We start from the raw sequence: 12305 nt of genomic DNA, 5'->3' as shown, positions 1-12305 counted from the left end.
TGTAATTGAAAAATTCTGATACTTCAAGTGCTTAGTTCCAAAGAGACAACAAATCCAGGTATGTTTGAACCACCGTTAGATTTTCAGACAAGCTATACAAAGGCAGCAATAAAAGACCCCAGAAACTCGTCTCGAACATTAACTCCACCAAAACGTTCCCAATACAAACCAGAAGCATTCCAAGTTCAGTCTGGGGTTCCCAGCTCAGCGCTCAGCTGCAGTAACACTGCTGATGTAGCAGAAAGCTACCAGGCACGGACTGAAAGGGCTGCAAGCACAAAGGAAACTCCTGGTAATATCAGAAAGAATTAAAACATTTATTGGGCATAAATATATTACATATACACTACAGATACAGTTAAGTCTTACATACATAGTGTAGTATTTGCAAAATCTATACATTAAAATTGATATGGCAGTTTTAATACAATGCATATGAAATAGTCTAAAATTTACAATACAAGAAAACTTATGATTATTTATTTTTTTTTAAAGTCAAAAAGCTTGGAATGTATGTTCCCATAGTGAGGTAAAAACTTTTTATTTTTATTTTTTTTCAATTTAAAGAACTGTGCAAGGATAAGGTTCATACACATTCAGTTAGGGCACTTCTCAATCGTGACGCTGAATACTGAACTACCGTAGCCAACAAACAGGGTTAGAAAACATTTCAAGTTCATAAGGAAAAAGGCAGAACAATATAAAAACGTCCCTCTCCATCCTTAAGGGCTGTAAATATTTAGTGTTTCATTCTACCTTTTTTGTCTGTTCTTTCTTTGAGAGCAGAGATCTCTCGGAGCCTGATGCTACTGGCTCAGAACGGCAGAAAGCCGCACAGGGAAGCCAAGGCATCAGCAAACTGCAGTGATGGAAACCAAAAGAGAAAAGGTTTATGATCCATAATGCTTTTCTTTTTATCTTTTCTTTTTGTTATGAATCCCAGTCAGATCACTATGGTAGAAGATACAAGCTAAAATAATCCACCTAATTAGGGGCTGTCCTACTCCTGGAGAACACCTGGAGCCCAGGGCCCGGCTGGGTGCTGGCATGAGTATGACTGCAAGGGACCAAGTCAGAAACACCTGAAGTCTCACGGATTGCTTTTCTCTACACTTCTGCTCACTGCTTTTACTATCTTTATATTTCAGACTTTCAAAATTGATCAAATGCTATAACGTATTTTTTTTTTTAAGATATATTTAAGCAGTTTTCCTGTTTTTTAAAAAGGCGGCAGGTTTGGATTTCATAGCAACGCTGCTGAAATAATGCTCCAAATATAAAAATGAGTCCATTCAAATGTCCAGGTTTCCAAACTAGCGGTCTTCTCGTTGTTTTAAAAAATACACTCTTTCCCCCTCCACTCAAAACAGCTCTATATGCTTTGCTCACAAAAAAAACAGATGCAAGGTCACAAAGTTTCGTATCACAAATAAATTTAAATAAGATGTAAATAAATTTGACAAGCCATGACTTTGGCAAAAATCAAAAAAATATATATATATATTTAGCTCAACGCCATTAGTTTGCAAGGCTAAATTAAACTAATTATAGTCAATAACAAAATACAGAACATTTCTAGTATTTGCTACATCTAGAGAGGCACACAGAATAATTCATTGATCTTAGCACTTTCTTTCCAGAGATGATTATGTTTTTGGATACATGTAAACGTTTGAATCACTGATAATGGTTTTTTTTTTTTGGCATTTAATGTACTAGATGCTCCCATCTTCAAAAATGCAAGAAAATGTAAGAAGATTAATAATACTAGGAATGCTGCCAGGTAAAAAGTTGACCTAAAGAACAACAGTATAAAACAGACAAAAATATACCATGCTACAGGGGAGCGGGGAGGGGAATTAGTACATAAGTACACTTTTATTTTTTATTTTTATTTTTACAATAAATAAAAGATTGCACTGTAATTGGTATTTAAAGTACTGTATGCAGTATATAGTATAAATAAACCTAAAACAAAAATAATGTTGTTTTTTCCCCATTACTTTGGTTAAGGGAATATGATGCTAGTACAGGAATCTGAATCCTAGACAATGGAGACAGAGCACAAAATAGCTAGGACAAAAGCAAAACCAAGTAGCAAAAATATACAAAACCAATAGGCGGGGAAATACACTGTGTCTGCTGCACCCTTTTGGAATCTATTTGCACCTCCAGCTCACTTATGTCCCTGAGGTACTCGCACAATGTTGACTTAATATAAATAATCCAATGACTCAAGAGTTAAAAATCTATCTTGATGGATTAAGATGTGTGCCAGGGAAGAGGCAGGCAGGAGGAGGGGGAACACTGCTCTACGAGCAAGGACTATACCTGTGTAGGACTCCGGTCCCAGTTTTGCAATGTACCAAGTATTTCCATTAGCCCTGTGTTAAGAACAACGTAGGCACCCACTACAGGGATTAAAATAAACAGATCCCGTTTTAGATACCTCCAAGAAAGTTCTATAAAATCGATACCCCTCCAAAAACAAAAAGATCAACTGACAATGAAATCTGCTTACATTTAGTGTAAATCTCACCTAATTCAGTAGAGACAGTAAGCTGTCACCAGCTCTAATATAAATCAGACTGAACGTAATAGAATAATATCTACTATTAGATTAGGAATAGTTACATACAGTGACAAACAGACAAGTTAAAGCAGCTTTTAAATAGCTGAACATGGGAATAGCTAACTATTGCACAATGCCCTCTTACTTAAAATTACTGCAAGAAATCAAAATGGTAAAAAAAGAATCTATAATGCTTCATAATTTATATGCAGTTTGGTTACTTGATTTCTTATACAGGCAGTTTATAGTGTTGTAACTGTAAAAATAACAGGTCTTTTAGACTGCAGGATATTGTTCCAATTTAAATGCGCTAAACAGTTAAGATAACAATTTACTTTTTATCTTGAAAAAATATGGGGCAAACGGAGTGAATAATTCATAGGTAACATTGCTAATACTGTTCAATGGAAACCTGGTACTGTTGACTAACGCTGTACTCTAATCTTACTGCTATACACACTTGTGACTAATGTTTAGGAGAAAAAGAAGAAACAAAAAAGTGACTTGATTAAAATTTCCTAAATAATAAGATACAATAAGAGACCGTGTAAGAACTTCAGTGAAAAAAAACAAACAAAACAACAAACCAAACCATGATGACAAGGCAAATTGGTGACAGTTTTGAAACCGTGAAGGGAACAATCTTGCTTTTAGTATCTGGTTTGCTTGTTTCTCCAGTTTGACCACTTCCTAGTTTTGAATTTCAAAAAGGTGCATCAAAACACTGATTTATCTTTCTTCAAGCTAGAACTGTAAAAACAAGAGAAGTATATAAAATGTATGGTAGAACAAAAGGATTTCAAAAAGGAATATCTGAATAAATGTGTGGATTATAATGCGTAGCATTAGTTAAATTTGTATCTCAAACTTCCATTGAATTCTCTACTTCATAAAGAAGTATTGTAATATACAGGCGAATATAATTGACAAACTTGCAAAGCCAAGTACAATGAGGGCTGCAAACTGTTCGTCAGTAGCAATCATGCTCTTTATCTTCGGATCACCTATGCTCCCCATTTCTCCCGCGAGCATGATCTCATTTCGCTGAAGCATAAAGGCAACGGATGGGCTGAAAGGTCCACTAAGTTCCTGTGAGGTATCTGAGCACCGGCGGCACACACAGACCCGAAACCGATAGTCCGTGTTGACTTGAAGGCCTGAGATTTGGAATGTGGTCTCATCTCCCTTGTACACCTACAAGAGAAAACAGTTAAATGTAAAAAGCAGAAGGAATTCCACTTTTTTTATTTTTTCTTCTTAGCATAAGGACAACTTTCAGAAACATCCTGTGAAACACTTGTTGAGTGAAGAATGAGTGCAAATAGCCCATTCTAACAGGACTTTGAAAGCATTCTGCACTCCACATAAAGCCACAAGTTGTGACAAAGTGGAATGCAGCAAGGATTTGGGCCAGAAGGTAGGTCAGGTCTGGCAGGGCCTCAAGGGAAGGCTCTCCTAAGGTCGAGGCAGGCTTCAGAAACACAGCGGCCTGCAGAGGCCGAGAGCAGAGGCGTCCGACTACAACAAGTCTCCATATGCAGCGCTCAGCAGACTGAGCACACTCTAGGGTAGGCAAGACTTCAGACAAGATGCCATACACAAGAGGTGCACATCTCTCCTGGGTGTGATAAGCACCACAAATGTACTTCTGTACTGTTAAGACGTGACTATATGCCCAACAATCTAAAGCATGAGAACCGTATTTAGCCCCCAAACGAAGAAAATCTGCAAACTAAGGTTATTGCAAAGCATTCAACGCACAGTCAGGAAATCAAAAACAAATATTATTTTAATGTGCTTTCCTCGCACTTCTCTCAAGAGTCACCGATTATGCCAGAAATTGCACTTTCAGAATTCTGGAAATAATAAAATCTTACTAAGATATAAAAAGCTCCTCTTGGTTGCATTGTGTTTGGTTCTTCAATAATCCAAATCCGCCATGTGTTTATGCTAATTGAATGGAGGTAACATATGACTCACAGCATGAGTCACAATATGAGAAAGAGAAATAACTGAACAGCTAAGAGACCGTTCTGCGACTTAAATGGAAAGAGACCACTGGAAACATTCATGAACTCCGAAAACAAACAACTAGTCAACGATTTATGTAAGGCAAGGCTGTTGAAATAAAAAAGCAATGTGTCACAAAGTGCTTGCACCTCCAGGAAAAGAAACCTGAACTTCAGATGGGCGTTCTTTTGCTCATTGAACTCCTTGCAGCGGGAGGGGGGAGAGCGCATCTCTGCCTCCTGAGAGTAAGAGCTCCAGCTGAGAGCAGAGGAAGGAGAGAAATTAAAGCTGAGCCGACAGATCACTTCCTGGGTGTTACCCCAGAGAAAGGAAAAAAATAAATACATAAAATCAAAATAGCAGATTCTTAGCTCAACTGAACTCCAGCTAAAGAACGCAACCTCCCTACCCGTGCTTACCCCTGGGACTCATCCCTCAGTCAGGAAGCCAGTCTGATTGCTTAAGAAGAAATAGGGCAAAAGATTAAGGTTTTCCTTCCATTCATTTTCCCCCCCCTCTAAAACTTCCACACTTTTGCCAAATACAGTTTGAATGATGGCGACTGAGTTTTCAGACTAAGCACAACTGTGCTAACACTGCTGCCTCAGAACCTGCGCTCATCTTTCCAAAGCCACTGAAAAGCAAGCCATTAAGTTACAGAAATACATCACAGATAAAAACAATTACCAGCCAGACATAATGACACAGACATAATGTGAAGGTTGAAACACCTATTTGCAAAGCATACCTCTCACCAAGACATTCCCTGTACCTATTTTCCAAATGCAATGTCATTTCCAGTAGCACCAGTTGTGGTAACTGTCCGCCATCTGCTCCATCATCAATGACACATCTTGTAAAGACCGGTTAGGATTCTTCTACTTCAGGGACTTATCTCACTCCCATCTCTTTACACTCTGAGATGTCATAACCCAAAGCATCTACCCTACATCACAGCTCTGCGATGTAAGCAATGTGTATTTTTGGGTGCTGTTGTCATCCATTTCAAAATGGATCACCGCAGGAGCTCTACAGGCCCTTTGCCACAAATTAATTCCTTTGCCACCAACATCACCACTTCTAAGACAAACCAAAAGTAAAATCCGAATGATTTAAATAGAAAATTAACCATCCAAACTTCATAAATTACATTTCACCGATAGAAGAGATGGGATACACGCAACCTGTCTTTGCACTGAAAACACTTAACCAGTTCATTGCTGCTGTTACTTGTTGTGTTGGGGTAGTGAACACCGGTGTAACTGGAGGCGGCTATGGTTAGCTAATCAAAGACCTCTATCTTCATTACAGTCTAATAGAGACAGCCACTCAAGTCAGCTGGGCAACAGCTCTTTGAAAAAAGCCTGACAGTCCAGTGAGGGAACAGTGCATCTTTAAAGAAAGCCTGAACAGCAGTGAAAAGTACACTGAATACACGAGTGAATACTCCATGATGAGAAAGACAAAACATTTCCCGTGCTAGAGCTAGGAAGGTGGTGACAATTGTTCCGCTGTTGGTGCTTTGAGGACTATTTAGCACCAGTGGAGCTTTGTCCCTTCTCAGCAACAGGCAAGCAGTCCTTGGGCTTAAATATCACCCACTTCTGAGAGCAGCCTGAGCACTCCACAGCCGGCTGCTGGAGCACCCTCAGTGCCCAGGGGCAGCAGCCGCTGCCTGCTGTGGTGTCTCTGCTCAGTTTGCCTGCCTTGGTTTCTCCAGGAGCACAGAAAGCCAAGGCAGGATGCCCTCAGCACAAAGTGCACACTTGGCTGTAAGCAGTTACACTCTGTGAACAGACTTTGCATGCACAACAGAAAAAAAAAACTGGTAACCCATGTACAAGGCTTTTGAATTTGCTTAACAAATATTAAACCAAATACAATTGTATAAAGAAGGATATATATTTTTAAATGTAGCACAGTACGCTTCGGTGGCCAACAAGTTAAAGAATCCATCCAATTTATCACTTTCACTCCTAGAAATAGCTTTTCTGTTTAGGCACCTGAGAATATAATAAAAACATGATGAGCTTTTTGGCTCGCTTCCTCAGTGAAAATATCATCACAAGTAATAAACCGCTGCCGAAGCCCCTTTTGGCATTTGATACCACTGATCAAAACGGACAGCTCAGAGAATTCCTGTAGGCAACTATTTCTCAGTTTCACAGATGTCATTATATAATTCCCAAAGGCTTCAATCTTTTCTCAACAATAAAGAAAAAAAATGTCAGCACAACTACTCTATAAGCAATGCACAGGAAAGTGTAAGATAACCCCACCTGGTCATCGCATTCCATTGCAATGCATTTAATAATTAAGAAAAGCCTATTTTGCATGGTCAAAGAAAGAGAGGCAGATTGCAATCCATTTATTAACATGCCCACTTGAAAGGTTTGATTTCTTCTACGTCATCTGACGGATTTCTCTTTAAGGAACTGCCTGGGCTTAGTAATTTCTCCAGACTCAGTCTGCATCACTCACTCCACTGCTGAGGCGGTCATAAACCCGTAGGAGTTGTGTGGACGGCCTTGTCTCCTAAACCAAGCAAAGGAGAGTCCCTCGTCTCAGATATCCTTCCAGGAGGTGGGATGCGCTTAAAACCTCTAACAGAAACACCTTATTTGTTCTGAGTCATTGCACAGAACTGGCATCAGGAGGCTGAGTGCTAAGAACGTTATCCCAAGCTTCTCCAACAAGCCTGCACAATCTCCTAGCCCCTCACACTAACTCGAGATTACACCTATGCAAAGCTGGAGACACAATGGAAGGCTAAGTTCTAACTGAATAAGCTCTCTTAGGTAAAACTGCAGGAGACAAAAACACAAATCTCAGCCAGCAGCTCCTGCAGTTTGCAGTGGTTTCCTTCCTCAGTTGTAAACAAGGAAGATCTGATTTCCTAAAAGGAACTGTAATGCCCTATGGCAGTGCTATTTGGTGTTTCCAAATAGATAAAGGTTACAAATACACAAAAAGGAATACATCACTCAGGAAACAGGAAAAGGAATATTTACATTTTTAATGCGCTTTTTAGGTAGCCAAATTAGTATCTGTTTAGCTCCCGCACATCAAAATATTTGCAATGTGCTTTCCCAGAAGAGGGCAGGGATGGCTACAGCCCTAAGCCAAAAGAAATGGCATTTGGGCACTTTGACACAACCCTTGCTAGGTCAAATGGTGGAGGAAGTGTGGGTTGTGGGATGCAGAGAGTTCCATGGGGCTGCAGATGGAGGGAGGCAGCTCATGGGAGATGATCTAGAGAGAAGCTGTAGCTTTACCCCAAAGCATGTCAGTGCTACGGCTGCAGAGGGGGAAAGAGAAATTGCTTTAGCATTTCTTACTTTACACGTGAATGAAAATAATTATTTTATGTAGTTTGAATGTGTTTCTACAACGTAAATGAGGCACAAGTACAAAACAGTGGGTTCCTCCCTGGTGTTCTTAGATCTCTCAAGAGCATCCCTTCTGTAAACGGAATTAATATAGAAGAACATTGCATTCTGCATCTCCTGAAGGGCTTCTGAGCAAACAACTGGATCAAGATCCATTGCATAAAATTATTCCAGAAACAGTAATTGAGTGTCTCAACCAAGCAGCTTGTGTGATGAGTTGTGTGAGCTTCATTATCAAGTTGAACCAGACTCCATGGTCGGCATCATTCCACTGTGTGCACAACTGTTCCCAAACAGTCACGAGATGAAGTCATGTTTTCAAACGTCAGACAATTGCCAAGCAAAAGTTCCAGCTCAGTTTTCTCAATGACAGGATCTTTCTTTTCAAAACTTACTTGAATGAAAAGACTCAAATCCGCTATGTCAAACGTATTCTTGTCAACAAAACACAATCACACTAGTTTAAAATACATAAGAACAGTATGAATGCAAAGCCAGCATTGCAAGAGGCATATTGACATTTTCCTACTATGTTTTTTGAAATGACAACATCTTTGTAAAATTTCCTGGAGGAGAAACACAGACATACATCAAACATTCTCCCATCTCATAACAAAAAAACAGATTCACGTGCATCATCATCTTGATTTCTGTTTTGTGCAGTCACTGTTACAGATGGAAATGCTTTGTAAATGCTTCAGAGTTTAATTGGTTTGTTCTTCTCCAGGAGATACTTGCACATGAACTCACACTCATAAGCTTTTACTCATTAAAACCCTGAAACAACAATTAGAGCTTTGAGATAAAACGAAGACTTCTTTTTTCAACTCTTAGCTATATTCAACTCAAGTAAAGAAATGGGGAGCTGACACAGAGATGCAGCTCTGTGGATTTTTAATACATCTTCCCAGTTAAATCCTTTAAAGTCTTGCCTTAAACAGTTGCCTTTAAATTGCCACAAATAAAGTGTTCTGACTATAGACAGGAATACACACTCCTAACAGTGAAAAAGCTTCATGTGCTCATTAGTTGAAATGCTTACATTTTTGGTAATTTCTGAAGTGAATTTTTACTCTGCGAAACTCTTCTCATCGATGTTTGATCTGGTGCAAAACACATCACAAGAACAAGAGCCACAACTGTGTCCTAGAGGATGAGTGAATGTGAAAGAGACTGAAGATGAGCAGCCCTAAACGTGAAATGAAGTGCTGCACAGCTGCTAAACAGCTTGACAAAGCCATTTACAGTATTTACGTATTTCATATGCTTTTTTTCATACCACCATTTCTTGACTGCAAAGATTAAGCCATCATCTAACTTAAAGGAACATGGAGCCACGCTCAATTCTCCACAAGGATAGCTAGAATGTATTAAGCACTGTAGCTCCCTAAAGCTGCACACAGAGACTGTATGTTGAGGCTCTTCTGTCAACTGAGCAACAGCAGAATGGGTCCACGTAATCCACTTATCACGGGCATTAAGAAGCTACCACAGTAAACAGAGGTCATATTATCTACACAGAGACAATATTTCCCCCAAAAGTAACAGGTTTATGAATCTCCAGCACACACAGGAATTATCTTGCATTTATGTTAATGTTATTTTAGATAACTCATTAATTTGCAGTAACACCCAAAAACACACTGAAGAGATGTAAAGATATAGCTGCAAAGAAATGAACACCTTACTCGTACTTTTAAGAATTTAATTAAGGTACAGTAAAGCCCACAACTCCTGTGGGGCACTAGATATACAGTAGTAATACACTCATGCATCTAAACCCTAGACGGGAATGGGATGGTAGAACAAACCAATTCAAAATTGTCTAGCTGAGTGAAATCTGTGATACAAGTGTCTTGAGAGCTACCCTGAAAATCCAGGAACTGACCTAGAGGACCAGGAAGATAACTCACCTAGCTCATCTCCTCTTTGGACAACTAGCACCAACCAGTTCAGAAGTAAACATGGACGAACAGAATGGTAACTTTCTAAAGGTTAGCTCGGTTGGAAATAGTAACCAACTCTGGAGAGAGCATAAATCACTCCAGTGAAATAACAATGTTCTGTATATTCCCCTGGGGTGAAGACAACCTACTACAGCTCTTGATCTTGACTCAGTCTTTACCAAAGTTCACCTGACACATCACTACAGGGTGTAATTCAATACAGGAGAAAGAAATAACACAGAATGTTCCAAAACATTTCCATTATACCACCGATCAAGCAATATAACCAAGACCATTTTCCTACCTGCTTATATTCAGATTCTCTTCCAACCAGTACTTGCAGAACGTAACCAACAGGATCTCCCTTCATGGGTGGGACCGTTTCCCAGGTAATTTCACAGGCATTTCCTTCCAACTGCATTACCCGAGGAGCTACAATAAAAATGAATATTCTAGCACTTAATATAAAGACTGCATTGAACTGTCACTTTTATTTAATAAAACGCTTATGAAATAAGAACATTTTCAAAAGAGAACTTCAGGACATCACAAGGTTTAATAGCACAATCGGTATCATATTTATGTGGCCAAAAATCAAATTACCGTCACAAGGAGATGAAAGTAAAACTGAGACTGGATTTATAAGTCTCTCAAAAGTCCAATTTATTTCAAGACAGTCTTGCCTGATTTAAGCTGTTCTGGATTCTTGTGTAACAGTAATACTGAGACAGAAAATTGGGTGAAATTCAGAGATGGTTAACATGATCCTAATAAGTTTACCGTAGAACAAAAGTGAGCTCTTAGAGGTACCCCTCATCTGTCAGTCATGAACCCCTAGATAGGGGGAGTGGATGTGATAAAAACTTTGAACTTTTAAGATCTAATTGTGCTGTCACGCACTGAGCTTCCCAAAGCAGAAGCCAACTCACAAATTACATTGGCATTAATAAAGCAGCAATTTCATGAAGTTCTGAGCAAACTCTGCAGCAGTGGAGATGTCTGAGTATTCCTCCCATGCTCTAAGGCAGGTGGGTACATGTAATTGAAAGAGCACCGTATCAAACATTTCATTCAGGAAAAACAAGAGGATGAATGTCAGAAGAGAAGTTGAATAATCTATATTAGAGATTAATTCAAGCCTTGGAAGCAAAAGTACACGGATAATTTTAAATACTTGGACTCACACCTAATTCTGATCCTGAAAGTGAGATGATCAGACCTGGTATTTTTATAGGGCTTAGACTGGACGTCTAAGAAACTCCATTTGCCATCTGTCAAAATGCCCTCCCTGTGAGCGGATCTCTCACCAGCTGAAAGCCACAGGATGTCATACGATGCCTGGCAGCATGCTCGCAGGTAAGCTGAGCATGTTTATGTACACAAATCAGCATCTGCCACTGGAAGGCATCAAAACAACCACGACAGCAATCAGGCTCTGCCACTGTGTTCATCAGGCAGAACAAGAAAGCACCTGACCAAAGCATGGTACTGGGAGAAACACTGGTACTAAACACTTTACCAAGTGGTTAAAGAGTGCACGTGCAAGGACATGAGCTTGTTAAAGGAGATACAGAATCCCAAGCCATGAAAACAGACAACAGGAGACTCTATCAAGGAAACAACTGCTGCTGTGGCTGCATACATTACATGAATTTTAGACTAATTTGCCACCACCCAAGAGGAACACATGAATCCCATGCAGACCCAGATGTAATCAATATCCATTTGCTTCTCTCCATACACCTGCTTGTGTTGAGAGATTGCTAATAGATGCCTCTATCTCAGCTGACAACAACACTCTCAATTATTTTCCTTCCTCCTTCCACTCTGTTGCATGTAGATTTTTCTCTGACACACAAGTGCCATTATTTCAGGGTCAGCATTACTGAGTAATTAGGATGCTTTACAGGACGATAAACATGCACCTCCGATAGATTGAGAATAAAGTTTATGACGTATGTTTCTTTGTATGGCTCCAAACATGGAAAGGAATCAACACAATTATGTTGGCTGGCTGCTTCAACAGATCTCTTCCCCCCAGAGCATCACCTTCTTGCAGCAGTATTCCCTAACACAGCTTTTGCTGTGCCCTTTCCTCTGTTACAGTCAGTGTTTTGTCACGTACCTGTGCTTCCATCCCACACACAGCCCAGTATTGCGCTCTATCCTAATGGCTTGACATTCAGCCCTCAGTACGAGTCACGTTTGACAAGGGACTCCGTGCTCAGGCAGGCCAGAAGTTCACAAAACAAAATCCTAAGTGAGATCTGAACTTACCAAAATGGATTTCTATCCATCAGTTAGTGCAGCTACGAGTGACGGCAGCAGTAACGCAGGCTCAGCATGTGCTAGTGAGCCTGCTTCATCCTGCATGCGCTTCCTGGTATG

General features: G+C 39.8%; 1 protein-coding gene across 2 annotated transcripts in view; it reads right to left on the bottom strand.

Moving 5' to 3' along the window:
* The window catches only part of FNDC3B (fibronectin type III domain containing 3B), a 153261-nt gene continuing 141249 nt past the window's right edge, over nucleotides 294–12305 (bottom strand). For both annotated transcript variants that reach the window (XM_021397061.1, XM_021397062.1), the window contains 2 exons: nucleotides 10222–10349; nucleotides 294–3766 (listed from right to left, as the gene is read on the bottom strand). In XM_021397061.1, the coding sequence (XP_021252736.1) occupies nucleotides 3455–3766; nucleotides 10222–10349 (440 nt within the window). In that variant the 3' untranslated portion in view covers nucleotides 294–3454. The remainder of the gene's footprint in view (nucleotides 3767–10221; nucleotides 10350–12305) is intronic.

The sequence above is a fragment of the Numida meleagris genome, chromosome 4 (genome assembly GCF_002078875.1).
Source record: "Numida meleagris isolate 19003 breed g44 Domestic line chromosome 4, NumMel1.0, whole genome shotgun sequence".
NCBI lineage: Eukaryota > Metazoa > Chordata > Aves > Galliformes > Numididae > Numida > Numida meleagris.
The sequence above is the reverse complement of the archived record's forward strand: the minus strand, read 5'-3'. Positions and strand labels throughout refer to the sequence as shown.